The sequence below is a fragment of the Choristoneura fumiferana genome, chromosome 12 (assembly GCF_025370935.1).
Source record: "Choristoneura fumiferana chromosome 12, NRCan_CFum_1, whole genome shotgun sequence".
Classification (NCBI taxonomy): Eukaryota; Metazoa; Arthropoda; class Insecta; order Lepidoptera; family Tortricidae; genus Choristoneura; species Choristoneura fumiferana.
This window is the reverse complement of record NC_133483.1, coordinates 13,370,084-13,382,420: the sequence shown is the minus strand read 5'-3', so window position 1 is coordinate 13,382,420 and position 12,337 is coordinate 13,370,084. Positions and strand designations below refer to the sequence as shown.

The 12,337-nt window shown below is 34.7% G+C and overlaps 2 protein-coding genes across 3 annotated transcripts in view; one reads left to right on the top strand and one right to left on the bottom strand.

The window, feature by feature from the left end:
• Positions 1-12,337, bottom strand: part of LOC141433398 (uncharacterized) — a 170,811-nt gene that overhangs the window by 48,456 nt on the left and 110,018 nt on the right. The gene's annotated exons all lie outside the window — the stretch shown is intronic.
• Positions 1,170-10,694, top strand: LOC141433399 (uncharacterized). Its single transcript, XM_074095422.1, has 4 exons — positions 1,170-1,409; positions 3,107-3,282; positions 5,972-6,138; positions 7,820-10,694. Exons 1-4 carry the CDS (start codon positions 1,241-1,243, stop codon positions 8,013-8,015), a joined length of 708 nt encoding a protein of 235 aa, XP_073951523.1. The 5' UTR covers positions 1,170-1,240; the 3' UTR covers positions 8,016-10,694.

Sequence of the window (12,337 nt, the reverse complement as noted above, 5' to 3'; positions counted from 1 at the left end):
CCTACAGATACTTGGATTGCAACGGTGTAGTAATGCTAAAGCAATAGTAGGTACGGGCATCTTTATAAACCTACAAATAATGAACTTTAAAAAAGTCATCCTTACAAAGTCGCACTAGAATATAAATAAATACATTTTGCTAAGTACACGCGGAACACACACGTTATATTGTGCATTTATTTATACGTTCACTTTACCGGAACGTCACATAAAGCGAGCACCGCTCTGGCGTTTTCATAAAATATGCATAAATTTGCCTACTTCCCAAGATAAATTGAGACAGGAACAGTGGGAATCCGAAGGTATGGATTTGACATATATAAGGGCTGCGTTCCAATTGTACTTAAACCGCAATTGAATGGATCGTTTACAACGCTAGGATCAGAACGCGCCGCAACGACCTGCCTGCTTGAATAACAACAGTACAGCGGGTTCTAAATTCATGATGCTCTCGCTTAAGATAAACAAGGCCAAATAGATAAAAGTTACTCTGGGATTCTGTAGGTACGAGTATGGCATTATATTTGAGCTGAGATTATTAAATAGGTACAAAAATTTGTGGCGGGTAATTAAATTTTTGTACTCTGAAATAGTTCAAAGTCAAGGATAGTTCAAGGTTATTTTTGTTCATCAATTATATTTTTTACAGAAAAAATATCCTGAATCATCTATTTCACAATTACGATCTTGTCCATCTGTAAAATCCAAATAAATACATCCTTGTAGGGGAGAGCACGGGTGGTTCGGGATCAGAATATAAACTACCTAATTAAAAACAAGACCTACCTTCTCATTCCACTAACTTACCCTAACAAAGAATACACTAAAATCTCTACAACCATTCGAACATATCACATTCAAATCAGATGTGTCGTGCAACAATACAGGATTCAAAGAAAACCGTGGCACGTCCTACGCAAAAAGAAAATAATACAGGTATCCTTTGAGTTAAAGTTCAAAGGATCAACGGGCTAAACATGATTTATTCATCATATTCTGGACATAAAAACGATTCAAAAAACAATGGTAACGTTTATGCTAGCACAAATGAATCAGCCTGTTTATAAACTGTATTTTATAACAAACAAATCTAATTACAAACCGCACTGTACAAGAAAAACGAAGCCTGTTCGGAATACAAACCAGTCTCGCTTCGTTCAGTCAATGCCTCAGAAGTCGTTCCAAATTTAAAGCCGTAGAAGCGTGCCTCTCATTTTACACTGTCTTGCAATTTAAGCCAATGTCTTCGCGGGAATATCCCAGCGTGTGGGAACGTTTCGAGCGAAATGTCGAAGGCGGTGGGACGATGAAATTTGTAGTAGAGGACATATCTGAGGCGATGTGGAGTACCGCAGTTGAGTTCATGCTAGGAAATTATATTAAGGAAGATGTTTGGTGGAGTACGGCGGGTAAGTTATATGAATAGTGCATTAAATTTACAGTTTGTATAGTAATCACCATGCAATACATTACGACATACATTCCTGAAATAACCAAGCCCGCTTACCTCGCTTATGAAGAACATCAAGCCGATCATTTAACACAATTTCATGATACAATTCGCCATATACATTTCAGAAGCGGAAATAGCACATCTTGCAGCAAGTTTTATTTTACTAAATATTAAGAATTGTTTTTTTTATCGAACAGCAGCTGCTCCTTTGCCAGCAGTTCGACCCACCTAGGTGGGTCACCTGGTGGTAAGTGATCACCGCCGTCCATGGACACCTACAGCATTATTAGGACTGCGGGTGCGTTGCCGGCCTTACAATAGGCGATACACTCCACACTCGATTTACTATTAAATGCTTCATTATTTTAAGTAGTGTTACGGCGGTGGGTCAGGTGATAATCTGTGATGACATGAAAGAGACAGACCGACGACTCGTTTCCGGAACATTCGAGATGTAGGTATGACGTCCTAACTGGACTGTTCTCGAACTTTGTGGACCGATTCACTGGGGGTATATAAGCCGGGTGAGGTTGCGGCGTAGTCAGTTTCGAATGCGATACCGAGAGATAAACATCGAAGACAATCAAAGCGTCTGAGTTGCGAAATTACTGTGAAGTGTTTTCAAGTGTTGTGTAAAGTAAAGTGACAGTGTGAAAATAAATCCTACTCTTATTCATCGGTGTCAAAAGCGCTTTTCAATCACGAACCCACCCCACGAACGTAACAGTATGCAAGCTTAGTTTTTATCTCGGAACAATATTTAAATTAAAATCCTCACTTAAAATTTTTACGCTTCCTATTCGGTACTCCCTTATTATAATTATAAGTACTTAACAAACAAAACTGAAACAACTTACAATAATAAGAAGAACAAAGGTATTTCCTCTCTTGTGTAGATATAAAGCTGTATTTTCTGATTTGATCGTCTACTTACCTACTTATTCTTGCAACAAGTAAAGTGCTAAATTACTGGACTTTTAAAACAGAAAGCCATTAGAAAAAAAACCGGCAAACGATACGAGACGCGATTAATGAAAAGACAATAAAAACCGTTCCATAATAATGTAATTGAATCACAGCAAATAAGAGACTAATCATTAATTAACACCGGGCGCTTTCGCTAAGCCGTTGTGGGTTCAACACTTTTTGCAATTAACAGAATCCCTTCTTATGTCGGCGAGCGTTTTCTCACGCAAGAAAATAAGTCATTAGCCTTATACAGTGGCCGCAGCCACCGCCGCTGCCGCCCAATTATCTCGAGGCGGGGGGCGCCCTAATGTGGTGCCATTACATACCCTTTCGCGCGACCTTTCTCGAATACCTACCCAAATTATAACTTTATTGTACACTTCTCGCGTAATCAAATGCAAATTTTTAATTTTAATATTTAGCTTTAAAAATATTTTCCTTTTATTAAATTTTTCGTGAATAACATCGAAGCTTAACTAAAGGTGGGACAAAAATACAGCTGAATAACAAACGGGGATCGATTTGAAAGTGTTTAGGTACTTGAACTAATTGAGATTGGATATAAGTTTTTCAGTAGGTGCGCAAGTGAGTTGATGGCGTACTGCGTATTCATACTTTAGGGAGATTAACTGAGTCGAATTTAAATGTAGGTCGTAAGTGATTAATTAACCGTCGTATCTACAGGAACGGCGCGCGACCCTGAGGCGGTTCAGGAGTACCGGGTGCTGTTGACGTCGATCATTAAGCAAAAGATGTCCGTGGCTTGCTTCCTCGCCGAAGGCGATGGATTCGGACAAACTCTGGTTGGAGTGAATATGTGTATACCGCAGAAGAAAGGATACTTTGTCGATCACAATCCGGTAATGTTACTCATAGTAATTCGATCTACTTTTATAGAAGTTTATACTTCTTTATTTGATTTAAAGTAATGAATTTTTCCGTGATTAAAAATAGTAGGTTCTCCGTTAGTCGATAATTTTATATTTATGATCATGAACTTTAAACTGCTTATACGCCCTAGTGCTAAGAACTGTCTCAGTAGTTGGCTTTCTTTTATTTTACGTCACTAGCAATAAAGATGACAGAAGCATGTCATCTACTAAGCATTAGACCTTATTTAACTAACATGAAGTCGTAAATGTTATGACAAAAACTAAAATAATGAAACAATCTTAAACAATCACTTGATATAATTTTTCACGAATATAACTGAATCAATCTATATTTTAAAAGAGAACAAATACAAGTAAGTCAGTGCTTGTTTCATGCCCATTTCATTTGAGCTTTATGCCGATCGCCGTTTCGCCCTTACCCAGGATCCGGTCCCATTTATTCTTCCATTTCTATCCGAGGTTGACCTAGTTTAAGCCCTTAGGGACTAAGTAATATCTCCAGCATTATCTATATTACTACTCGCTATCAGTTCATGACCAAATTTATTTTCTTATAACCCCTTCGCTTCCTAAAATTACAATTAAGATTTGTTCTAATAATGTTCTTTAAATTAACAATCCTTTTAGTTTTAAAACGAAACCATTTCCACTTTTTGGTTTCATAAGAAAAATGTTTTAGTCATTGATTCTAGTGGTACTACGGCTGCACATGTACGGATGTACGGTGTACATATCTCAATAGATGAATTCAATAATTCATGTCAATAATATATAGGTATTGTCATAAACAACAACACACCATCTTGCCAAATCTTCGTGTTTAGCAAAATATTTCACCAGTTATAATTACTTCACATAAATTGTCCGTAAAAGCAGATGACCTACGGGTAAAATATAATTATCAACTAATATCAGTATTTGTAAATGGTATCAAAAAAAACCTTTGATAACAAATCGCGTTCTTAATTAAGATTAAATCAAAAGCTTTCAGTATTTAACACACGGGTGAGTTTCAAGCGCGAGTGAATCATATGAAAACGTTTTAAATGATTGAAAAATCCGTTATTGACTGGGCACGCCGCACTGAGCCTACTGAAAGTAAACACAAATTACATGTGTGTCATTCACAGTCATAGGGCAATAAATAAAGAAATAAAATAAATATCATGGGACAATTGATACCAAATTGACCTAGTCTAAAACTAAGCAAAGCTTGTACCTACTATGGTTATTAGACAACTGATAAACATACTTAAATAGATAAATTCATACTTGAATACATATTAAATATCCAAGACCCGAGAACACACATTCAAGCTTCGTAGTCAGGTCCTAACCACTTGGCTATCCAGTCGTCAAAGACAGAGAGGAAGACAATTGAGGAAATTCGTAGAAGAACTTAATATATTGCTCAGCATATGGCACACTTTTATTGGCATTGGGTAGAGCATATCGATTATAGAATCATTGACCACTGCCCACCACTGGGATTGTGACTGGAGGTGACCGCGTATTAGAAGACGAAATGTTGGTAAGCCTCTGGCGAGGTAGATGAACGTAAAGATCACAGGAAGCCGTTGGCTGCGGGAAACATAAAACCGATCGTCGGGGAGATCCCTGAGCAAGACCCGTTGGCATTGGACGTTTTCTGGCTGATATGATGAGGATAATGACGAAGTATTAATAGGAAATCTATAACTGGTGTGGTCGCTTTCTTACTAAATAAAATGAAGCAAAGTTAAAACAATTAAAAGCTCTTCGTGCCGGCGTCAGTTGCAAACTCACGTATGCTATAGTAAAGTCGAGGGTGTTAAAATAAATGTAAAAATTAAATCCTGAAATAAGTTGTGTAGTTTCTGTTTATGTTGGTGTTAGTATTTTTCATATTATTTATTCCGATCTCGATTTCTAGTGAATACAGTCATAGACACTTTTTGCGCCCGTCATTCTGTAGCACACATTTTCCCGTCATCTCTTTTGACACACGACTAAATTGCTCTTACATCGCTGTTTCGGCCAGCTTCTGTTTCAATAGCCATCGCTAGGGACTAATAAAAATGTTATTTTGGTCGGAGGGTCATAAAGCAATAGAATGATGATTCCATCAATTAAATCCTGTGCTCGTACGGTTATTACTTTGGTAGTCATAACATCTATTATAATCTTGTGTACAAGTAAAGGTTTATTGTTTTTATTTTGTTAGACTACATAAATAAATAATATTAACTCTAGTATCGATTTGTATTTAAAATTATCACTCTTCATAATTTTTTTCATCATAACTATTTCTTCTGAAATGCTTATGGTTCTACCAACGAAAGCCGTACCATATTTTTTTATTTATTTTTGTTAATAATGTTAGTAACATCTTAGAACATATTTTGGACTCATAATATTGCTTTTAGACTTTTTTTTAATAAATAGTAGTACTAGAAAGATGTATTCAATGATTCCGAATTAAAATGTGTAGGAACAATTATTACTTAGTTACGAATAATGTTAATTATGATGTAAAATCATATGAAATTTAATGTTGTACTTTCAAAAATAGTACTTAAAAAGTTACGTTAGAAAATGCGCACCAGACTAAAAATACTTACGCTTTTCTTTTCAAGCTATTATCGTTATAACGTACTTACAATAAATATTTTTGCAGCCAAAAACTAAAGCGGGCCTGCTTTCCCTGCGTATGTTCGCCGAGGCGATGAAAGTGCCAGTAATTTATGATAAATACGGAGTCGGTGAATACCTAATGGGGACCGGCCTCTCCGTGGCCCCCGAGTACAGGAGATTGGGCATCGCCACCAAATTACTAATGGCAAGGTACATCTTAATCACATCGCATTATACAGGGTCGTGGGGAAAGGTATTCTGTTTTTAGAGGCAAGATTGATGTGTGTTTTTGTATGTAGCCGCGTGCGATTGTCGTGCGTATTCAAACCGCTTAATACGTTTTTGCTATTCAATTAATATTTTGCACGTTACTTTTACCAATATTTAACAGTTGCTAGAAATAAAATGTGAAATCACGTTTAATTCAAATAAGACAAACGGGACTTATCATGCTAGACACACGAGTAATATTTACCTCGACGTTTGGACCACATTACAGTGGCCGTGTTCAAACATTATATGAAATCACGTTTACTTTTCGTTGTTATTGACGATTAATAGAAATAGCTTATAAATGTTATTTTAAATAATTTACTAGTCATAGATTTCTGGTTTTCCGTATTATAATTGATAATAACTAAACCACAAAGTGAAATTATTTACCTACGTGGTACAAAATTCGCGTTTTAGCTCAGCTAATGCTAGAAAATATAATAAACTCAGTCGTTTAAATTAGTCTGATCAAATTTGGGATATAAATGCTTTATTTAAATGAACTCACAAATAATTAATTAATCAGGCGTTAATAAATTACCTATAATAATTTGCTTGCTTTGCTATTAATAATAATTAAATCGGGTACTCATTATATTTCATGTATGAACACTAAATTAAATAAGACTGGTAAAAAAATGATAACGCAGTAACGCAGAATACTCTCTAGCATAATTAGCTGAGCTTAAAGTTTCATCCTATGTGTATTCCTAGGGTACGTATTAATATATTATAATTTATTTATAATATATTTTAAATTTATACGTTATAATACGTACCCGTATTCCTATTTGTACGAGTAAGCATTTTTATTTATTAAGAACCATTGTTCAAATTTCCAACTAGTTTGCTGCATGCATAATAACGAAATATTACTAGGTATGTAGTAAATAACTCTAACTACTGTCGGTGCACACAATGTTAACATTTGTAGACGAGCATCAAGTCTTTGTAAGTTTTAATTAAGACAAAGGTAGTATTGAAGGTACTTTGAAATGTAATTTGTTACAAAATAAACTGGATTATAAAGGGATAAATCGTAACGAATTTTGTTGTGGTTCTTGTTAAACTACGAAATCTTAAGAAGTAGCTCAAACGATGTCAATGAAGAAAAAGTTAGCGTAGCGTAGTGGTTTAGCGTAACGAAGTGGCATTTTTTTTTACACGATCGATTTTTAAACGTTGGGATATCATCAAACCCTTATTAGTCCCTTATTAGTCTTAATTCGTTTTTATTTAGCTGAGTATTGTACGTATCCTACTTATATTATACTAATATTATAAATGTGAAAATTTGTGAAGAGGTTTGGATGTTTAGATGTTTGTTACTCAATCACGTCTAAACCGCTGAACCGATTCAGATGAAATTCGGTATACAGATAGTTTAAATCTCCGAGAACATAGGAAAGTTTTTATCCCGGAAAATTGCATAACTCCCGCGGGATAGCGATAAACGAACGCACGGAGTCGCGGGCGACGGCTAGTATTTAATAATTAATTAAATCAGGCGCTTCTAACTTTAATCGTTAAATTGGGTCAAGGAACGGAAAGGTGTGATATAATATGTTAATTTCAATACCTTAGTTGTATAAAATTATACATAAACTTTATTTTCCAGGATCAAGTTAGCAAAAAGCCTGGGTATTCGAGCAACGGGCGGCATATTTACCAGTGCCGCGGCGCAGCAAGTAGCTGAGAAAGCTGGCATGGAGTGTTTATATTCAATACCATACATAAAGTTTGGAAAACGCTGTAATATCCAATTCAACGATAACACAGAGAACTTAAAAATATTTGGCAAGAAAACTGAATAATTTTACCATACATAACCTTATCAAGTTACTTATACGAGTACTTCGTTTGACTTTTATAATAATCCAAACGACTTGTTTCGGTATGATATTTTTGTCTATAAAATACAGTGAAATAAAGAATATCATCATTACATAGCTTCCGTTAGTAAAATCATAATTAATTAGAGTTTTTATCAAACGTTGTTTATGAGACTTTGAATAATTTCTCTTGTAATTATTTCACGAACTCCAAATTTAGCATTAATTTTCTTCGTCAAGGTAAGAACAGGCACAGATAATTAAGCTTTAATTGCTTTCTTAATCTCAATAAATTTCCACTTATTCCATTTCTAATGGAAAATGATTGATTAAACTGTTAAAAATAATTTCTTTATTATTTCTGTCAATCGTTCAGTTGAAAATTTGGACAAAATCCAATTAGCAGTTTACCTAAATGCATTTTTTAAGTTTGCTGAAATAGTAAGAGCTCAGATTTCTAAATTAAATTGTTATATTCAGGCAGGCCCATATCAACTTTTTCGCAAGTTTTTGTTGACTCTTTAACTAATGTTCTTCGTATTTAATAGGTATTCAGCCAAACTACACACGTACAAGTCTACAATCAGATTTTTTTTAATTTTACCTACTGATGAATGAATCGCTTTTTCACGGAATATTGTGTTACAAAATAGGATTACATTGTTATTTGTGATCCATGATATGTGCGCCCATGTAAGTAGATAATTTTTGTCATGTTTACTATGTATTTTGGACAAATATTTTAAAAGTTACAACGATGGCAAAGCGAGTGTGCGGTAATACTACAGTGTGGTCGATGTGGTCCGTAGGTATGGCGACAGGCGAAACATTTAATTCCAAAATCTGCATGTGTATTCTAAGCACCAGAAAAAACAAGTTTATAGAAGTGTATTGCAATGACTTAGGCACTTTTATAATATATAAATAGGCCAGCGTTTGACCAAAATTACGCCTGGTCCTGGTGGTAAGCGAAGATATGGACTAAAAACCTGAAATTTGGAACATATATTCTATAGAAGATGTAAGACAGGGTTTCAAAAATAATTCAGCGGGAATGAGAAATTCGATACATTTTAGTATGTAGGTGTGTTAAATCTTATTCCTTGAGCGTATACAAGTTTTTCAGTTTAAGTTTAGATGCAGTTTGAAAGGATTTTTCGAAAATCACCAACCAATTTCCAAAATTCCGTGATTTCAAACTATTTACTAACGCATATTAAACGATATTGTTACGGATAACTCACGTCCTAAACCGCTCTGCTCGCGCGACACAGCGAGTCGCGTCAGCGAGTTGAGTCGCGCGAGCAGAGCGGTGGTGCGTAGTGTGCGTGTTGCGGCAGCCGCCGAGTCGCGTGCTCCTGAGAAGAAGAGCTACGAAATAGCCCGAAACATGTCGAGCTAAACTCGGTTTAAGACGTGAGTTCTCCGTTACAATATCCTTTAATATGAGTGAGTCTCACGGTAGTTTCATGTTCAAAATATTTACTAACGGCTTACGCGTTCGATTCGCGGCTAAAGGCTAGTTAAAAATATCGTATAGAATATCCATCAATATTAAATTAAATGCTAACTGTATACTGGTTGATTCCGGGGTCATGAGCAGGAGTGAAAGGGGTGATGGGGAGATTCATACTGAGCAACTTTTACTATTGGACCAGCCCCGAAATCGTGAAAAAAAAACATCTAATCAAGAGATAATTGATCGCTAACTATCCGAAATGTATGGAACAGCAGATTTTTTCTCGCGATTTCGGGGCTGTTCCCATAGTAAAAGTTGCTCAGTGTGAATCTCCCCATCACCCCTTTCACTCCTGTTCATGACCCCGGAATCACCCAGTATAATACGTCAACATGTTATAATAAAACACTAAATTACAGATACCTAAATAAGATTATTATCAATTAGCTTAAGTGAATATTTGATTGCGACTTAATTATTATATCTAACTTCGAATGTGTACTTAAGTTACATAGTTAAAACTAACTTATCCTCGTATCACGAGATAAATCCACGCAAGTTTTGTAAGAACTCTTAATATTCTGAGACCCCGAGTGCCGAACTGCTTTAATTAAATTACCATTCAAGCCTAAAACAGCCTCAAACCGTGAAACTTTTTAAGAGTTAATGTAGAAGTATTACAAAATTGGTTATATCTTTTCGCTTTCAGCTTTTTCAGACTTCATTAAATAAGATATTCGGTACGTTAAATAAAAATTTAAAGAAAAATTTTACCTTTTGTTTACCTAAATAATTTAAACGAAGTTTTTTTTCCTAAAAATTGATCGAGTAAAACAATATACATATGTTATTTGGTAATTTTATTAGAATCTTTGTAAAATATATTTGTTAATTTTATTTGAAGCAAACAAACAAATAGTAATTGTTCGAAGTGATTAAAATATACCTATGAAGTTAGTAATTGTTTTTTTTTTATAATTACTTAGCACAAAACCTTGCCCTGAAAATAATAATGAACAGAACGAAGAAATTAGTATCTACTTCGAAGTCGTCACCGTTCGGAAGTTATTTATGCGTGTACATACATTTCGAAGCATTATTTTTATATTAATAGATTAAGATTTACGAGAACACTTGTAATAATAATGTTTTTTTGTTGTAAATTAAACAATACATTAAATAAATCAACACTGTGTATGGTTTATTATTTAATTTTATTTCATTTGTTATAATGAATTTATTTGGACTCGTTGTTTGTAGGTAGGTAAGTACGTTACTATTAATAATGCGTCGTGCAAATGAATGTTACCAATTTTACTTTGTAAATAGGTAGGCACAATGGTAAATTTCATCAAAAAACAACTGTACAGTTGATTGCTAAATTACAAAGGCATTTTCATTTCCGACGCAAACGATCCATTTTGAATGATTAAAAAACTTTCCTAGGTAGGTACCTACTCGTAGCATTTAAAAGTATGAAGTATGGTTGAAGACAAATAAAATATAAGCTTATGTAACTTTTTCACTTTATTTAAACTGAGGAAATGCAGAAATGAATACTTACCTTTTTTCATTGACTGTATTTACGAGATTAAATTGTTTGAAAAGATTTTACGTGTGTTTCGGGTTTTTTTTATTTTTTCGGATAAAATAACTTCAAGCACTAAGTCTGATTTTAACTTCAGCTGCAGTCTAGTTATGTTTAATTATAGTGAGTCAAGAAGTTTTTCAAAAAATAAGCTAGATCGTTTTTTATATTAAAGTGCTTACGTCATTTTTGTTTTTATAATTTCGGTATATGTTACCATGTAATTTCGCTTCTCAGAGTAGAATAATCAAAAGCATATTATAAATTGGTACTTAAGAAGTCTATTATGTAATTAGTTTTTGTTAAATTTCTTTTTTTTGATTGACTATACTTGCATTGCCATCTAAACTACATTACCATACCAAATTTCAAATTGATGCCATTAATCGTTGAGGATTTCCGTCCTGTGGAGACGATTCCAGAAAAAGCATTAAATTTTCACTACTAGATAATTGTGTTGTCGCCAAAATATCAATATAAATACCAATTTCAGCTCAATCAGATACCAGGAAGTGGTCAAAAAATGCTCTACAAATATCCAGAACGTAGGTACATAAATATACACAGGACAACCAGAATGTTCATGTCCCTCGGAATTCGTCTGTTTTCTTCGTTTTCCTGAAGGTTCAAATGAGAAAGCATAAGAAAACCGATCTTTTGTTTCGAATTCCGAATAATCCATTCATGAGTTGTGACCTCGACTGAATAAACCTATCATCTTTGTGAAGTTTAAATGAAATTCACGATGTATTGAATAAAACAGAACCATCCAGCAGAGCCAGTGAAGCAATAACAAGAACAAGGTGTTCAGTTCAAAACTATAATCATGCATTCCGGGTTAGCTCCCAGCGGGAGTAGCCAGTATGTTGCCAATATAGCGACCACGGAGCGAAGTGCAGACTCACTGTTATTTGTAGTATACATTTTATACATATGTGCATGCAAAAGCTATTTTTAGGGTTCCGTATCTCAAAAGGAAAACACTGAACCCTTATAGGATCACTTTTTGTCCGTCTGTCTGTCTGTCTGTCTGTCAATGTCAATACCCTTTTTCTCGGGAACGCGTGGAGGTATCAGGCTGAAATTTATATCAAATACTGAGGTCTACTGCCCTTGGAGCTGTGAAAAAAATCAAACTTCTAAGCTAACGCAATCAAAAGATGCAGCCGTTTATGCTGCAAATTTCCGCAAATTTTCGAAACTCGCAAGGGAATCAAAACCTTCAGGGTACTTCCCGTGAACTCAGAATCTTGAAAT